Source organism: Plecotus auritus, assembly GCF_963455305.1.
Source record: "Plecotus auritus genome assembly, chromosome: 5".
NCBI lineage: Eukaryota > Metazoa > Chordata > Mammalia > Chiroptera > Vespertilionidae > Plecotus > Plecotus auritus.
The window spans coordinates 34,625,561-34,644,726 of NC_137776.1; the positions used below are offsets into that span (position 1 = coordinate 34,625,561).

The window sequence follows — 19,166 nt, forward strand, 5'->3', positions numbered from 1 at the left end:
TGTCAGGTAGAGAGAAAGGCACCCGGAGACTCGGAGACTGGGGAGACCCAGGGGAGCCCCGGTGGGCAGGGGTCTGGAGGCGCACACGCCAGTGTGCACAAAGATTGCGGAGGTTGCCACAGGCTTTCCCTAGCAGAAGGGAGTCAGAAGCTCCTGACTGCACTGAACCCCAGTTCTGACTGCACTGAACCCCAGTTCCAGGCAAGCCCCTGGGGACCCATGATCTTACGGGGGGGAATCTGGACTCTCGGGCGGAGGCTCGGGAGCTGGGGAAGGCAGAGGTCTGAAGGCGTGCATGCCAGTGTGCACAAAGACTGCAGAGGTTGCCACAGGCTTTCCCTAGTAGAAGGGAGTCGGAAGCTCCTGACTGCACTGAACCCCAGTTCCAGGCGAGCCCCTGGGGGCCCACGCTCTTGCGGAGGGAATCTGGACTCTTGGGCAGAGACTTGGGAGCCGGGGAAGGCAGAGGTCTGGAGACGTGCGTGCGCAAGGGCAAGGCTGACGGGAAGCCAAGTCTGTCTGCTCCGCCCTGAGACTCCAACCCTTCCAATCTGAGCACAGAGGCTTTTGCAATTTGGCAAGTCTAATCCTATAAGGCTGTCTCCAGCACCGAACTTCTCCCAGTGTAGACACAGCTGATCCTCACAGCCAACTGGCCTGGAGGTCAATTCCTCCCAGTGATACCAACAACAATCAAGACTTAACTACAACAAGGCTGTACACACAGTCCACAAAGGGGTGCACCAAGAGTGTCCACCTCAGGTTAACTGGGGAGGCCGACCCATTGGGCCATATAGGAAACCTAGCACACAAAGCTACTCTACCAACTCAGGGAAGCAGCCAAAATGCGAAGACAAAGAAACAGATCACAAACGAAAGAAATGGAGGAAAGCAAACGACTGGATATAGAATTCAAAACCACGGTTATAAGGCTTTTCAAGAATATCCTAGAAAAGGCCGATAAATATAACGAGACCCTCGAAGATATGAAAAAGGACCAACTAGAAATTAAACATACACTGACTGAAATAAAAAATATTATACAGAGACCCAACAACAGACTAGAGGAACACAAGAATCAAGTCAAAGAATTGAAATACAAAGAAGCAAAAAACACTCAACCGAAAAAGCAAAAAGAAAAAAGAATCCAAAAAGTTGAAGATAGTGTAAGAAGCCTCTGGGACAACTTTAAGCGTACCAACATCAGAATTATGGGGGTGCCAGAAGAAGAGAGAGAGCAAGATACTGAAAACCTATTTGAAGAAATAATGACTGAAAACTTCCCCCACCTGGTGAAAAAAATAGACTTACAAGTCCAGGAAGCGCACAGAACCCCAAACAAAAGGAATCCAAAGAAGACCACACCAAGACACATCATAATTAAAATGCCAAGAGCAAAAGACAAAGAGAGAATCTTAAAAGCAGCAAGAGAAAAACAGTTAATTACCTACAAGGGAGCATCCATACGATTGTCAGCTGATTTCTCAACAGAAACTATGCAGGCCAGATGGGAGTGGCAAGAAATTTTCAAAGTGATGAATAGCAAGAACCTACAACCAAGATTACTCTACCCAGCAAAGCTATCATTCAGAATTGAAGGGCAGATAAAGAGCTTCACAGATAAGAAAAAGCTAAAGGAGTTCATCACCACCAAACCAGTATTATATGAAATGCTGAAAGGTATTCTTAAAGAAGAGGAAGAAGAAAAAAGTAAAGATAAAAATTATGAACAACAAATACATATCTATCAACAAGTGAACCTAAAAATCAAGTGAATTAAAAACCTGAGGAACAGAATAATCTGGTGAATATAATAGAATCAGGGGCATAGAAAGGGAGTGGACTGATAATTCTCAGGGGGAAAGGGGTATGGGGGGGTTCAGGAAGAGACTGGACAAAAATTGTACACCTATGGATGAGGACAGTCGGGGGGAGGTAAGGGGAGAAAGTGGGGTGGGAACCGGGTGGAGGGGAGCTATGGGGGGAAAAAGGAGAAACAATTGTAATAATCTGAATAAAGATTTATTAAAAAAATAAAATAAAATAAAATAAAATATAATGATATTACATGCAATAAACAATATTTCAAGAAAGATATATTAAATATAATAATATTACCAAAACTGTACTAACATAGTATAATATCACAAAAGTTGTAGGAAATATTAAAAATCTGCAAATAACAGGATTACTTCTATTATATTATATTCTAAGGTATTTTTTCTCTGGCTCTATTTTTGTTCATCAGTTTATGTTATTCATTATATTCCACAAATGAGTGAGATAATGTGATATTTATCTTTCTCTGACTGGCTTATTTCACTTAGCTTAATATTCTCCTGGGCCATCCATGCTGTTGCAAATGATAAGGTTCCTTCTTTTTTATAGTAGTGTCGTATTCCATTGTGTAGATGTACCACAGTTTTCTAATTCACTCATCTGCTGTTGGGTACTTAGGCTATTTCCAAATCTTAGCTATTGTAAATTGTGCTGCTATGAACATAGGGCTGCATCTATCCTTTCTGATTGGTGTTTCTGATTTATTGGGTATATTCCTAGAAGTGGGATTACTGGGTCAAATGGGAGTTCCATTTTTAATTTTTTGAGGAACTCCATACTGTTTTCCACAGTTTGCATTCCCACCAGCAGTGCAAGAGGGTTCCTTTTTCTCCGCATCCTCACCAGCACTTGTCCTTTGTTGATTTGTTGATGATAGCCATTCTGATAGGTGTGAGATGGTACCTCATTATCGTTTTGATTTGCATCTCTCCAGATGATTAGTGACTTTGAGCATGTTTTCATATGTCTCTTGGCCTTCTGTATGTCCTGTTTCAAAAAGTGTCTATTTAAGTCCTTTGCCCATTTTTTGATTGGGTTGTTTATCTTCCTTTTGTTAAGTTGTATGAGTTCCCTGTAAATTTGGGAGATTAAACCCTTATCAGAGATAACATTGGCAAATATGTTCTCCCATTGCAGTGGGCTTTCTTGTTGTTTTGTTGATGGTTTCTTTTGCTGTGTAGAAGCTTTTTTTTTTTTTTTTTTTTTTTTTGTAGTCCCATTTGTTTATTTTCTCCTTAGTTTCCATTGCCCTAGGAGCTGAATCAGTAAAGATATTGCTATGACATATGTCTGATATTTTGCTGCCTATGGATTCTTCTAAGATTTTTATGGTTTCCTGTCTTAGTTAAAGACCTTTATCCATTTTGAGTTTATTTTTGTGTATGGTGTAAGTTGGTGGTCTAGTTTCATTTTTTTGCATGTATCTGTCCAATTTTCCCAGCACCACTTATTGAAGAGACTATCTTGACTCCATCGTATGCTCTTGCCTCCTTTGTCAAATATTAATTGAGCATAATGGCTTGGGTTGATTTCTGGGTCCTCTGTTCGGTTCCATTGGTTTATATGTCTATTCTTGTCCAGTACCAGGCAGTTCTGAGGACAGTAAGGGCCCAACATTTGAAGTACAGTTGATTGGATGTGATTTCTAGGGCATTCCAGCTAGAAAGTGCGTATGGCTTTCAATTCACCCATTAGCAGGCAGGTAGCTAATCCAGTGATTGGGTGTGAAAGAGGTGAGTTTCATTAGGGGAAACCTGCCAGGATCAGGTCCCAGGTAGTTGGGCTGGGGTGGGGATTGGGATCCTTGTAGAAGCCTTGTGAGCCAGGAAGGTAGCAATGTTGCGATTGGGCTCTGGCAGTAGTATCTGAGAATGAAGGACTGGAATGGTCAGGACCTCTAAATGCTCTGTTCTATGTGACATCTTTGCCTCTGCTGGAGCCCCCGAGGGCAAAAGACCATGGCCTTTGTCTTCAGTGACTGACAGGTGGGTGGTCTCCATGGTCTGTCTCTACTCACTCTCAGTACCGCCCGGCTGTTTCTTCCCGTTTGGTTATTTTTAAAAACAAAGGTTTGAAATGTCTTGTCAGTATCTCACAAATGCTGTTCCCATTCTGCCCACAGGCTCCACTCTTCAAACAAAGCCTCTCTGTATTCCGGACGAGTCATTTTTTGCCTGGATTACATTATATTCACTCTAAGGTTGATCCACATTTTTACTGTCAGCAGAAATTTAGGACCCAAGATTATAATGCTGCAGAGGATGGTAAGCATGAAGGATATCTGTGGTTGCCAGTGTTCTTGCTGGAGTTCCTTTCATTGTTGATAGGAGGATTTTGTCCAAGAGTGACTATTGCTTCTCACAGTCAGGAAGGTTTGCTTTCTTTGATGTGTTTGCATCAGGGACCTCTTCCGGGTTGCAATTGAACAAAAGATGATTGCTAGGAGCAAACAGTACAATTCAGTGAGTTGCTAATGAAGATATCAATTTAGGTGTACACTCCAACAAGCACTTTCATTTCAGTCTTAATAATTCACTAAGAGCACAGGCAGGATCGGGATTGTTATATCCATTCCATAGATGTGGACAGTGGGTCCTAGGAGGTTATTTTGTTTGTCTGGAGACATGCAGGGAGTGAGAAGCGCAGTGAGAGTTGAAACACTATCTGATAGCCATGTAGTGTAGGTGGAGCAGAAGCACCAGTGAGCCCTCTCAAAATGCTGCAGAGAGGGAGCCACGCAAGGTGACGTGGCTTTCCTAAGCTGGTTTTCCAGATGACCCAGACCTCTCCTACTGCTGTCTGCAAATCAGATGGGCGTTGGGATGAGCTCATCCAGAGGTTCCTTTCCAACGCGGAGGTTCTTTGAGTCTGTGGTTTTAATTCAAAGCATATCTAAGACATCAAGTCACCATGAAGTCATAATATGGGTGCAAAAATTTCAAAAAAAATCTAAGTGTGCACTCTTGTTTACTAAGGATAGCTTTGGTTTTTCTCAAAAAAAAAAAAAAAAACAACAAAAAACACACACACACACACACACACACACACACACAAAAACCCAAAACCCAAAAAACGAAGGTGATAGTTTAGGGGTTTAATGAGCATGGGCATCATGAGAGATAGAGAAGGGCTTCAAAGATGGTTTCCTCCTTTGCTCACAAGCTGGTTCCTCACTCAGAAAGCTTCTGCTGCTGAGTTGATTTGGAGACCTACAAACAAAAATTTAATTCTGGAAAATAGATGTCCCCAGACCCAAAGGATATGATGGTCATTTAAAAAAAAAAAAAAAATATATATATATATATATATATATATATATATTTCAGAGAGAGGAAGGGAGAGAGAGAGAGAAATAGAAACATCAATGTTGAGAGAGAATCATTGATCGGCTACCTCCTGCACACCCCACACTGGGGATTGAGCCCACAACCCAGTCACTGGGAATTGAACCGTGACTTCCTGGCTCATAGGTCAATGCTCAACCACTGAGCCACACCAGCCGGGTGATGACGGCCATTTTTAAAATCAGTGAGCAAATGCTGGGTGACTTAGATTCTCCAGGCCCTTAAACCTCTGCTCTCTCCGTGGTCAACTGAGCAGACCCAGCACCCGGGCACCATCCTGACTTGGTTCTGATATCTTCCTCTGACAGCTGATCGACGTGTTCTTCTTCCTATTCCTCTTTGCTGTATGGATGATGGCCTTCGGCGTGGCCAGGCAAGGGATCCTCCGGCAAAATGAGCATCGCTGGAGGTGGATCTTCCGCTCGGTCATCTATGAGCCCTACCTGGCCATGTTTGGCCAGGTTCCCAGTGATGTGGATGGTGAGCCTGACTTGGCCTGGGTGGGCACAGCTGAGAGGAGGGTTCCCCATTCTGACCGTTGGGGCTGTTTTGGAAGCACACAGCCTGAGTTGGGCCAACACCAGGGAGTAAACACCACCCTCAGAAGCTTAGCTTTGCTCCTGAACAGAATTTTATGTCCACATTAGTGCCCAACACATGGTAGAGACCATCATCTTGTGTCCCCTGGGCTGGCCTAGCACTGCCCCTCCAGGGGTCCTCATGTTACCTTTTGGTTTCCACATCCTCAGGAACCACGTATGACTTTTCCCATTGCACGTTCACTGGGAACGAGTCCAAGCCGCTGTGCGTGGAGTTGGATGAGCACAACCTACCACGATTCCCTGAGTGGATTACTATCCCGCTTGTGTGCATCTACATGCTGTCCACCAACATCCTGCTGGTCAACCTGCTGGTCGCCATGTTCGGGTGCGTGTCACTTAGGCAGTCGCTGGTGTCTATGCCACGAGGGCCTGTGCTGGGGATAGGGGCTGGAGGAACTGGGAGCAGAGCAGAGAAGGCTACCCATGGGGAGCTTGTGGAAGAGCCATAGGGGACAGGCTGTTTAAAGGGGGTGGGGCCTCAAAGAGACTATATTAAAAATACAATGTGTCCCTATTAGCTGTGCTGGAAGTTTATTTGACACCAAAGACCAGCCCCTGTAACGGCCTCCAGGATATCCAGACTCTCCACATTTAGTATCCGGTTCATCATCTCCCTGAGCGCCCGATGTTGGCATGATGGGGACAGAACACAGTTTGGCTCATCTCCAGGGTTCTTGTTCTCCATGGAACTCGGCCGCTTGGATTATAGGGCTTTAACGACTCAGCCTTTATTTAGTTGCTGCTTTAAGAATTTTAGTTTCAATACAAATAAAAAGAGTTAGGAGAGTGGTTCTCCTTTGGGGCTTATGTCTAATGAGGCTGAGGGAGGATGTGATGTTGACTGCAAAATATTTTCATTGCGTTTGGCAATTCTTCTTCATACCTTTAGAAAATCATGGTTTTCATTTGCCCTTCCTCTTTCTTAGGAGAGTTCCAGAGTCCCATGTGGTAGTTTCAGTGGGAGTCCCTTGGTTTTATGTTGTGGCTTTAAGGGAGGTAGTCATTTTGAGTACCTGGCACAGACCGGCAGTTTAGCAACAGAATGCAAATTTAAAATTATTTGTTAAGCTTTGAGGTGGAAGAGAAACTCTTGGTGGGGGCCGGGTGGGGACACATGCCTCTGGGGACATGGCTGGGCAGTGAGGGGTTACCTGGCTTTTCTGTGGGCAGGGAAGTCCTCTGCCAGCACAGCCTCCACACTGATGCTTCTGAAAGGTCACTTCTCTGCTTGAACTTGTGAAAGCGTTTCAGTATTTCCCCCATAGAGTTCAGGGTAAATTTTGGGCTCCTCAGCTCCCCCTGCTCAGGCCATCTGTGACCCGGCCTTCAAACACACCTTTAGGCTTAACCCCTACCATCTGTCCTGGGCAGGCACCCATGTGTCTGTCCTGAGCAGGGTGCTCTGTCATGCCTGATGCTTTTGTACATGCTGGCCTCTGTGCCCGGGTGACCTATCCTGTCGTGACCTCCTCCTGCCCCGCTCCTGCTGGCCCTTTAAGGAGCCAAGTGTCATCCTTTGCCCGAGTGGTCCTGGTGCCCTCCCCACTCTATGTAGAGACTCCCTGGGCCCCTTGCACAGTGACAGCCTTCTCTCTGCCCAGACAGTAGCTCTGCAGGAGGAGCCCGTGCCTGGCTCAGCACCCGGCTCTTTGTGGGTTTGTTCGCTGAATGAAAAGAGCAGGTTCTTTCCCATGTTTGGTTCATTATTTGGTTATCATTGGGAGCTGAGCTGCTGGGGCTGTTGTTTACTGAGTGCATGACAGGCCAGCAAGGGAATCATAGCATAGATGTGTAATATCTGTTCTGTGCCTGGTGCCGGGGCCACGAATGTCATGTGGCCATTGGTACCATGTTAACTTAAAGAGGGCATGTGCGACCCCCTCTCCACCCCAATCTGCCAGCCAGGAAAGGATGAGGAAGGCAGATGCCTGTGTGGCTCACAGGAAGTTAGTCAATGATGCTAGGCAGGGGGCCCCCACGTCTGCGCCTGCAGAGACTGGTGGCAGGTGATGGGTGATTTCTGTGTCCACGTGTGGGCGGGAAAGGGAGCACCAGTTCCCAAACTTAAAGCAAGAGAGGGAGGAAGTGGGCTGCTTAGGGTCCTATTTTAGTGATAACATCCTGTCAACTGTCACATCCAACACCAGACAGTCCCTGTAAAACCCACCACTAATACCATCTCCACAGACATGAAACAAGCAGATGGCGGCTCCCAATGCTGAGGCCTCTGCGCTCCACGATTCAGCGAGTCTCAGTGAGGCACAGAGCAGATGATGACTCAGCTGTCCCAAGTCTGTGTGTTGTGACCTGCTCACAAAAACCATTCTCGAGGCTCCTGGCACATCTGTGACCCGTTAGCTGTATTACAATCATGAAGTGGTAGCATTTGGAGCTCAGCCTGTCATTTTCAGGTCAAGGACATGCTCAGCGTCTGTGGCCTGGGCCACACGGCTGTCTGGCTTGCCTGTGTCCACTCGAGGCTCGACTGCAGGTCCCCTGCCCATGAGCCCAGGCAGTTGGGCTGTACCCCACTGTGGCCCCATTCACTGTTCACTGCTTATGTGTGACAACTTGGGGACGTGCCTTCCTTGGGGGGCCTCCCAGACCAGTCCGGGGTTAAACCAGCACCTTTCCTTTGCTAATACTTGTCTGGAAACTTGAGAGGCACCGGAACGGTCCCCTTGCCAACCTTGGGCTAAAAGGTCAGAACGCATGGTCTAACAGCTGTGATAGGTGTTCTGGCCTTGCTCTGCCTGCTGATGCCCTGCGCTGTGACCCCTGTCTGGCACCAGATCAAATATTTATGTACAGACTTAACCACACATGATGGCCACCTTAGGAACCATAATGTAAAGGCACAGTTGGGAATTTAACACAGTGTCAGAGTGCTCTGTAGATGGTGTTCCACGGGGAGTGGAAATGGGGCAAACATCTGTGATAATTCTACATTAAAATGATCGATCACAGGCCCTGTGTGGCTGATCAGAGACACAAAGTGACGTTAAGGTCAGTAAATGACTCAGCCCAGAGACATGGTGCTTACGGGCACTGTGTTCTGGAGATAAATCCACCCCAGGCATTTCTTCTGAGAAGGACTTGGCAAACATGCTACGATCTAGGATAATATCTCAGGATAAAAAATATTTTTAATCTTAGGAATAATACATGTTCATTATGAAGATGCAGAAAACTAGAAAGAAAAGAAAATAATCACCCGGTATAGCAATCTAAGGGAGGGTATTGAAATGGGGTGAAAAAAGAAGATCAGATCATTACCATAGGAGCAGTGGCTAATATTAATTGACCCATTCTCATGTTAGGCACACCCAGGTGCTCACATGTGCGACCACATTGAATTATTAACCATTTTTGTGTAGATGTGGCTCTGTTATCATTTATGAATGAGGACCTAGAGACAGAGAGAGATTTGTTCTGCTGGTAAGGGAGGAAATGAGCTCGGAAACTTAGTAATATAATATAATCCTTTACTCTAATAAAGGAGTAATATGCAAATTGATGTCACTCCAAGACACAAGGTGGCCGCCCCCATGTGGTCAAAGATGGCTGCCCCCATGTGGACACAAGATGGCTGCCACAAGATGACTGGCAGGGGAGGGCAGTTGTGGGCAGTTAGGGGTGACCAGGCCAGCAGAGGAGGGCAGTTGGGGGGGACCAGGCCTGCAGGGGAGGGCAGTTGGGGGCAATCAGGCCAGCAGGGAGGGCAGTTAGGGGTGACCAGGCCAGCAGAGGAGGGCTGTTGGGGGAGACCAGGCCAGCAGGGGAGGGCAGTTGGGGAGACCAGGCCTGCAGGGGAGGGCAGTTAGGGGCAACCAGGCCAGCAGGGAGGGCAGTTAGGAGTGACCAGGCCAGCAGAGGAGGGCTGTTGGGGGAGACCAGGCCTGCAGGGGAGGGCAGTTAGGGGTGACCAGACTGGCAGGGGAGGGCAGTTGGGAATGACCAGGCCTGCAGGGGAGGGCAGTTAGGAACAATTGGGCCAGCCAGGGAGCAGTTAGGCATCAATCACCTGGGCAGAGGAGTGGTTAGGAGGTGATCAGGCTGGCAGGCAGAAGCGGTTAGGGGCAATCAGGCAGAGGCAGGTGAGCCAGCAGTTGGGAGCCAGCAGTTGGGAGCTAGCAGTCCTGGATTGTGAGAGGGATGTCCAACCGCTTGTTTAGGCCCGATCCCGGTGGGACATCCCTCAAGGGGTTCAAGATTGGAGAGGGTGCAGGCTGGGCTGAGGGGACCCCGCCCCCCATGCACAAATTTCATGCACCGGGCCCCTAGTATAAATATAATATAAATGCAGCATAAAAAGGCTATTACACAGCACTGTGGTGCACAGGGGACAGAGTGATTGACTATGACTGACGTTGGGGGTGGGGCTAGGAGCAGCAGTAGCAGCAGAGGTAACATTTGCCCAGAGGACCCTAGGCCTGGAGCCCAGAGCCTGGTGGGGAGGGAGAAATGGGGAGACTAAGGTTGTCTGCGGAGAATAGACAAACTCAATGGCGGGCAGGGAGGCAGGGACTAGGTTATAGAGTGTCTTTTATGCCAGGTTACAGGGTTGGGACATTTTCCTGTAGATGAAGGGAGATTTGATGGGTCTTAAGACAAGCTTATGCCAACGTTTAGCTGTGTTATCTGGTAGCAATCTATCAAACTGAGTTAGCACTTCAAAAGTCAGTGCAACAAAATCTCTGGTTGTCTCTTACTGCTGATTTTGAACCTGATTTTTTGGATGCTGTGGAATGAGATGGGACCTGAGATGTGGGGAGCATTGTAACATGCCCCTGGGGTATTGTGAGGGTGCAAGAAGCTAGTGTCACCAGGGTCATGGGCAGTGCTGGCTGGAGACTGCTGGCATGTGGGCGAGGAATCACAAACAGAAAACATATGGAATCTGAGAAAAGCCTCAGGAGGGTTTACCTGATGGAAGTCCATCAGGCAAGTTTCTTATATTTCAGTTTCTTCTAAAATTTGGCCATTGTTTTAACATCTACTTTTTTCTTTGTAATTTTTTTGCAGACGTTTCATTCTGGTCTGTTGATCAAGCTTTCTATTTTGGTTTTTACTACCAAATGGCTTTAATTACTGCTTTAAAAATCATTTTAGCATCTGTTGTACAAGTCCCCTTATTATTCTTATTCAAACTTTCCTGGCTTTTCTTGTATATTTAATCATATGGAGGCGCCTAAGTCTTGTCTTCTGAAATCCTTTTTTCCTTCAAAAAAAAAAAAATCTTGTGAATTTTATTGTCATGATGTTAACTTTGTAGAATCATTTAGGAGGAGGAAGCTGGCATTTAAAAAAAAATGGTGTGTCTCCATTTATTTAATTATGTGCAGTTTCTCAGTGAAGTTTTATGGTTTTATTCACATGGATCTGGCAGATTTTTGCTACATTTTTTCTAGCCATTTGTCGTGAGCAAGATATGTTTTTCTAATACACATATATTTTAATTACCACTTTTTGAAGACTATTTAAGTTGTGCTTATTTATTTTGGAACAGGTCTCCTTGCTGATTCCTTTTTATTCTCTTTTCTTTTTACCCTGCCATGGAAGTTTCCTCCTCTTTCTTATTTATTAAGCTTTTTTCCTAATCAGAAGTGGGTGTTGAATGTTGCCAGAAGACTCTGGCAACGATTGAAATAATATTTTTTCCTTTTGATCTGTGACGGGTTATGAAAATGATGAATCATATGCATGTTCTCAGTATTTAGTCACCCTCTGTTCCTTGGTCACTTAGCATGCTGCTGGGTTTCATTTATGCACAGGCTATCCGAATACCAAACATTGGTTATCTCTTGGTAACATTTTCAGTGTCAACGCACTTTTGAAAGCTTGTCTCTCTGTGGGCCCCCTCGTCCTCCTCCTCTCCTCCTTGAGGAGGGTGCTCATGTGGTCGTAGGAGATGGAGCGTGGTTATTACCAAAAACCTCCTGCCAGCCCAGCCTGGGAGCTGAGGCCACGATGTCACTGGAGATGTAGAGTCAGAGGGAGTGTTGTAGGATTTCTCCCAGGGAAGGTACTTAGATGGGCACTGGTTGGCAGGGAGACTGGGCAGCATGTGGGTTGGGGTGGGTGACAGCCTGGATGGGAGAGAGGACCCGAGCTGCTCCGAATGAGGGCCTTGCTGTGGGGAAGTGTGTGTGTGTGGAGGGGGAGGGGAGGGAGGGGGTGTGATTATATAGTGAGATTACGTTGTAAGTACAAGTTTGAGCCTAATTGTTATATAAGTATTTTCCTAAAGTATAAAATTAGTCATAAGCATAATTTTTAATGGTGCCTAATGTAATCATATAGATTAACTGTAGTGTGTGAGGCATATTTTTAGTGTCAAACATTTCGGTTGTTTCATTCTGTTGGGGCGGGAGTGGGGACAGCCATGACCGTGGTGCTGTGGCAAACAGCCACATGTGTGTATCCACTCACATACTGTCTGTCCTCAGTACCTCCTTAGTCTTTTTTTAAAAAAATATATTTTATTGATTTTTTACAGAGAGGAAGGGAGAGAAGGATAGAGAGTTAGAAACATCAATGAGAGAGAAACATCGATCAGCCGCCTCCTGCACACCCCTACTGGGGATATGCCCGCAACCAAGGTACATGCCCCTGACCGGAATTGAACCTGGGACCCTTCAGTCCACAGGCTGACGCTCTATCCACTGAGCCAAACCGGTTTCGGCACCTCCTTAGTCTTGGGTGAAATTTCCCTAAGTAAAGTGACTGGGTTGGAGGGGTGAACATTTTTAAGGCCCTTCATGAATGTGAGGGCACATTATTTCTGAAAGAGTCGACACCTTGGGTCTCTTTGTATTTAACATAATAATAGACTAGTGGGAAAAAAAAAAGAGACTCCTTGAAAGGTCTTGAATAAAAATAATTTCAGAGGTTATTCAAATTTTGTGTGTGTGTGATTGAAAAGAAAAAAACAAAACCAGAACCAAAAGCCAGACACCATTCTGACCCATCTTGAATTGGAGAGTGCCTGGCACTGAGCTGTTCTGACCCCATGCCAGCGTGACTTTCTGTCCTGTCTGGACTTGAACGATCAGGGTCATGGACTACAGTCAACAATGCCGTGTTCGGCAGTGAATGCCAGTGTTTGACAGTGAATGACAGGCACGCGGAAGCTGAGCTTGACCTTGTCTCCCCCACCAGCTACACCGTGGGCACCGTCCAGGAGAACAACGACCAGGTCTGGAAGTTCCAGCGGTATTTCCTGGTGCAGGAGTACTGCAACCGCCTCAACATCCCCTTCCCCTTCGTCGTCTTCGCCTACTTCTACATGGTGGTGAAGAAGTGCTTCAAGTGCTGCTGTAAGGAGAAGCCCATGGAGCCTTTGTCCTGCTGTGAGTGCCGCACATGTGTGCTGGGAGGAAAGGCAGAGATTAATTTCGGGGGGTGGGGGGGTTGTGCCTGGTCCCCAGCTCAGCTTTAAGGGCTTATTCAGCAGCCTCCCCACTCACGTCTGTCTGTCCGTAAAGCTTCGGCATCGGGCCAGCCTAGTAATTAATTGAGACCCTGTTATCCATCTGCCAGGGCAGTCCTGTTTGGGGGAATAACTTTGGGATGGACATAATAGTCATATAAATAGTATGTTGAACAAGCATGATTTACGGGATGTTGCTGCCCTTGGCTGCTGTGAAATTTATTCTCTGGGAAGCATTAGCCTTGATCCCGGCAGGGCTCATGACTTTTCTGGTTGCTCTTAAGGAATTAGAAAACTCACAATGACTTCACTTAGTAAAATAGTTTCAACTTAGAAATTGGAACGTACAGTCCACTATAGTAACCAGCCCATTAATCACCATTCAGAGGAGAGACTCCCCCTGTATGCTCACCTCCTTTCAGCTGGTGGAGTTGTCAGGAAGGGGCCCATTGGCTTGTCCCTGCCTTTCTGGCTTCCCCTCTCTCCTCACCACCTGCCATTGCTGACCCTCAGCATGGGGGGTGGGAGATGGGGGAAGGAGCAGGAGGTCCTGTGTAGAGACAGTGGTCTTGGTCACGGCTGGTTCCATGTTCTCTGGCCTGGCACAGTTTGAAACTGACCCTTTACTGTGGGGGCACTTGGTGGGTCCCTCGGCAGTGGCCTGGCTGCCCTCTCACTACAGTTCTGGATGTGGCAGTGCTTTCCTAGGGCCTGCCTCCTGGGCCTCTGGTGTCCTGGGTCCACTGGGCACGCTCTCCCTGAGGGGCCCACTTCCTTCTGGAAGGCAGGAGTCATTGTGTCTGTAGGTGAGTCTATTCTCTCTCTCATGTGCTCACCCATATCCTCGGCCCTGACAAACTCTGGGTGGCAGGCAGGTCTCTACCAGGCGCCTCTGGGTGCCACCATGCAGGCAGCAGGCACCCAGCTCTCTGCCGCATCAAGCTAGTCTCCATACCGAGAGGCGTTTCCTTTGCCACTCTCCTCCAATGGATGCATTCCAGGAGTAATTTGAATATCTGCTGTGTTTCCCCTTCCTTGAAGAGAACCTTTCCCGAGCCCTTCCCCTCTGAGCAGGATCTGTGACAGGTGTGGATGTTAGCGAGATGCACAAGCTTGGTTCCAGAAATGACCTTTTAGCTATTTGGGAAAGAAATGGGTGCCTCACTATTCATGAATGATTCAGTTAGTCTCATCACATATTCTAGACAGCCACCAAGGACCAATGAAAAAGTTCTCATGCAATGTCTAAACAGGTGCTCAGTAAGATAGAGGCTATCCTTGCTCTCGAGTGGGGCTCAGGATACAGGGAGCAGAACAAAAATGAAAGGCTTTCATTGAGAAGTGTGGGGAGTGCTAATTTTCCAGAATGTGCAGGGCTCCAAGAGAGTTACACTATGGACACTTCAACCCCAGACTGGGGTGAGTCAGGGAAGACTTCTTGGAAGAAGGTGATATTTAAGTTGAGACCCAGAGGATGAGCTGGAATTAGCCAGGCAAAGAGGCAGAGGCTGGGAGGGAGCCCCGGTGCGAGGCATGGTCAGGAAGAGGAGGAAGTTAGGTCAGATGAGACAAGAGAGGGGTCCCTAGAGCCGAGGGCTGCAGAAGAACTAATGCAAGACCCCGGGCCATGTTTAACAGCCAGGTTCTAGCTCCACACAGTCCCCAGCCCACCATGTCACAGTGTCATCCTAAATCCCAGGGAAAATGTAGACAGAAGATATATGGTACTGCAAGAAGGGGTGACATAAATCACAAAGCACACCTCACAATACCTCTCTGCCGACTGCATTTGTTTCCCTCAAGGTGGAAGTGAACAAAGAATCCCAGATCACCAGTGAAGTGATGCCCCTCAGACGCTGATGCGCATTCTCATGACTTGGGGAGGAGCAGTCAATTTGGAGTTTGGGGGACAGGGGAGTGTCTTGAAATGTGTCCCTTCCAACTGGAGCACTAATGGTAAAAAAAAAAAAAAGTCTCTGTTAAAGGGAAAAAGTAGGTGTTGAGGGCAATTGAGGAAGGGAGTGATCTAAGGTAGAATCTGGCACAGATAATTAGCGGATACAGTCAGGTTGTTCTCATCTCATATTGCTTTGGCCAGGATGAGATAGAGACTTTCTGCTTGTTCGTGTCTTGTGCTCACTGTCCCGGGTGCTGTGTGGCCTGTGGCTGCTGGGGCATGTTTGTGTTTCCCTCGGGTCTTTTCTCGGTTGTACCTGATGAAAGGACCCCTAATGCCATCAGCCATTTATGTTTCCTATCGAGGGGATCATCCCTGTCACTTCAGTGGAACCAAAATATTTAGACGATTCAGAAAGTAAAAATAGGAATTTTACCAACCTACCCATGATCATTGGTGGCAATTAAGAAAAATCTAACTTGCCAAGAACTATCAATTTTTTTTTTTTATTATTTTTTTTTTGTGTGTGTGTGTGTGTGAGGAGTTCCTTAACGACACAGAAATGTAAGGAAGCATGAACATGATCCTCACTATTGGTCATAATATACTTCTGTGCTATCCCTGAAGTTGTGACCCATAACATCTGGCTTTCGGGATGTAAATGTGACAATGACTCCCAACTCATGTCACAGGTTAAAGAATCCTCATAGTCATCTCTTTTAACAGCATTTTCAAGACATTAAATGTCACTTTTGGGCCATCATTAGCTATCACACCTTTTCTTGATGAAGAAAAGTGTTTTGACAATTTGGATTAGCTGCTGATTTTCTCCCCATCATTTTGCCTTGGGAGACAGAGTAAGTCATTTTGGACTAAAAGAATGGAAAGTCTTCCTATGGGAGATGGAAGCTGGGCTCTGGAATTTTACTGTACTCAAGACAGGCCCGAGGTCAGAGGCACTTGGTGACTTGACTCAGAGCTCTCTCTGGCTGCCTGATGCCAAGTCACGGATGAGTGTCTACGGGCCCCCGGGGAAGGCTGTGGGGATAGCCTGTTCCTTCAGATTGGGAGGCAAATGAATTGCCAACCAGAGACTCTGGCCACAAGTTCTATATATTTTTCCTGAATGGTTCCAGAGAAAAAACAAGCAGTGGTTGAAAGGTGCAGGGAAGAAGATCTGGACTCCGTGTGGATCAAATACAACGTCTAACTATTAGTGCAATCTGGAAAAAAACTGAATAGCTGCGTGAGCTAGTGAATGCCTCGTCACTAGTGGGATTCTGCTTGTGGAGGGGTGGATGAGGGGCTACAAGGGGTGAAGGTCCGCTCTCCTAAGATGCACTGTGCATCACTCCAAGTTCAGTAGAACCGGGAATCTGAGAAGCCAGTAAATGGATAGGAGCTTCAGCTTGAGGAAGCAAACAGGTCAGAAATGACCTGGTTAGCCTGCACCTGTCTCCCCCTGTGGGCCCTGGGAGAGTGATGATCTTACATGTGTGAGCCGTAGACACTCTTGCTCTCCAAACAGTTCTTACTCTCAGGAAGGAATAAAGAAGGGGGGATGGGAGACCCCCAAAGGACGGGATCCTTTCTGCACACGGTGCAGTGATGACAGGAGGGAGGGAGCCCAGCCCTGTACTCACCGCCGGCTCATTTGTTCCTCCTTAGAAACCTCTAACTCCAGAAACTGCAGTCCTCTATGGGTGCCACAGCCTCTCATGGTAATTTGTTTCCTAAACTTTGCATTTGCCTCCAATGTTGGGAAAGTCATGAAATTTAAGCTTGAAATTGCTCTTCTTTGGAGAAAAATGCAAGGTTTTTCAAGTAACTTTCAGAAAAGTTGGGATCCAAATTTGCATTTTTGGTGACATATTTAATAAAAAAAAGTATGCTACCCAGTAATTGTATTTTTATACAAGTTATTGTTTTTCATGATTAAAAAGTAATCCATATTCATTAATAGGATGTTAGAAGAATATAGAAAAGCACAAATAAGAAAGAACAAGGGCACATGTAACCCACCACCCAGAGTTAAATATTGTTAACATACTTATATTTATTCTATGACTAGAGGCCCGGTGCACAAAATTCGTGCATGGGGGAGGGGGTGTCCCTCACCCCAGCCTGCACCCTCTCCAATCTAGGACCCCTCGAGCGATGTCCGACTGCCCATTTAAGCCCGATCCCTCTCACAATCCAGGACTGCTGGCTCCCAACTGCTTGCCTGCCTGCCTTCCTGATTGCCCCTAACCGCTTCTGCCAGCCAACCTGATCACCCCCTAACCACTCCCCTGCCAGCCTGATTGATGCCTAACTGCTCCCCTGCCAGCCTGTTTGCCCCTAACTGCCCTCCCCTGCAGGTCTGGTTGCCCCCAACTTCCCTCCTCTGCTGGCTTGGTCACCCCTAACTGCCCTCCCCTGCAGGCTTGATCGCCCCCAACTGCCCTCCCTTGCAGGCCTGGTCCCTCCCAACTGCCCTTTCCTGCTGGCCATCTTGTGGCGGCCATCTTGTGTCCACATGGGGGCAGGATCTTTGACCACATGGGGGCAGCCATCTTGTGTGTTGGAGTGATGGTCAATCTGCATATTACTCTTTTATTAGATAGGATAGAGGCCTGGTGCACGGGTGGGGGCCATGGTTTGCCCCGAAGCGTGTCCCAGATCAGGGTGGGGGTTCCCTTGGGGTGTGAGGCGGCCTGGGCAAGGGGCCTGTGGTGGTTTGCAGGCCGGCCACGTCCCCTGGTGACCCAAGCGGAGGCCCTGGTATCTGGGATTTATTTATCTTCTACAATTGAAACTTTGTAGCTTGGAGCGGAGCCAAGCTTTCTGCTTGCTCCTTGGCAGCAGCCATTTCTATTGGGATTTATGTATCTTCTATCATTGAAACTTTGTAGCCTTAAGCGAGGCCTGGGACTGCCAGGGTGTGCGGAAAGCTTGGCTTCCTCCATTGCTGTGGGCAACCCTAGCCTCCTGCTCTTTCCAGCTCCGTGGCTGCCGCCATTTCTGTTTGGGTTTATGTATCTTCTATAATTGAAACTTTGTAGCCTTGAGCGGAGGCCTAGGCTGGCAAGGGCAGGCGGAAAGCTTGGCTTCCTCCATTGCCAGGGAAACCCAAGCCTCTCTCCTGCTCTCTGTGGCTGCAGCCATCTTGGTTGGGTTTATTTGCATATTCCCTCCTGATTGGCTGGTGGGCGTGGCTGGTGGGTGTAGCGAAGTGATGTTTAATTTGCATATTACTCTTTTATTAGATAGGATTCTGTCTGGGAGTATGATAATTTGATCTGTGCACATACATTCATAATTAAATTTGTTCATTTAATAATACATCATGACCATTTTTCAAATTCATAAATAAAAATCTGCATGACAATTTTAACTGGAATATTCCAATATCAGTGTACCATAATTAATTTTACCAATCTCTTGTTAAACATGTAGATTTTTCGTCTTCTTTATTATCATATACTATTATGATAAACAGCTCTATGCATTCATTTTTTAGCACATCAGTGTTTTTTTTCCTTGGAATTATTTCTATAAGAGAAGTTTCTATACATTTAAGTTTTCAGATATTGTCTGGGCCCCCACTCATCCCCACCCCCTGAGGCCGTAACCATGTACAGATTTCCCAGCCCCTGGGAAGCCTGTTTATCTCCTTCTTTGCCAGAACAGTCATTATTGAAGACCCAGCTACTTCTCTGGGTTGGTTGGTGAATATGCTATATCAAATTCCCACCAGCATTTCCTGATAAAGTTGGGCCATTTTTTCTTGGTCATTTGTCATTCCTGCTCTGGCCACCTGCATCCAGGAGTGCCTTGTCCTTTCTGTGCTGATTTATAAAGCCCTCCTCTTAGGCTCCTCCATACATTTTAGTTAGAGGAAAAGACATTGGAAATGATGCTGTTAGGAAAAATACAATGGAAAGAGATTTAAGTTAGGATTTATTTTCTAAAGTGAACAACTACCATTTAAAAATAAATCTTGGGGGGGGGAAAAAAGATGAGAAAAGTAAAGAAAAGAAATAAATGTGTATTTGCTGTGTAGGGTTTGC

The 19,166-nt window shown here is 46.7% G+C and overlaps 1 protein-coding gene across 1 annotated transcript in view; it reads left to right on the plus strand.

Moving 5' to 3' along the window:
• TRPM8 (transient receptor potential cation channel subfamily M member 8) overlaps positions 1 to 19,166 on the plus strand; it is a gene marked incomplete at both ends in the record, with an annotated part of 56,775 nt that overhangs the window by 32,609 nt on the left and 5,000 nt on the right. Inside the window, 4 exons of the mRNA XM_080670132.1 lie at positions 3,962 to 4,103; positions 5,492 to 5,663; positions 5,933 to 6,110; positions 12,947 to 13,137. Of these exons, the coding sequence (XP_080526258.1) occupies positions 3,962 to 4,103; positions 5,492 to 5,663; positions 5,933 to 6,110; positions 12,947 to 13,137 (683 nt within the window). The remainder of the gene's footprint in view (positions 1 to 3,961; positions 4,104 to 5,491; positions 5,664 to 5,932; positions 6,111 to 12,946; positions 13,138 to 19,166) is intronic.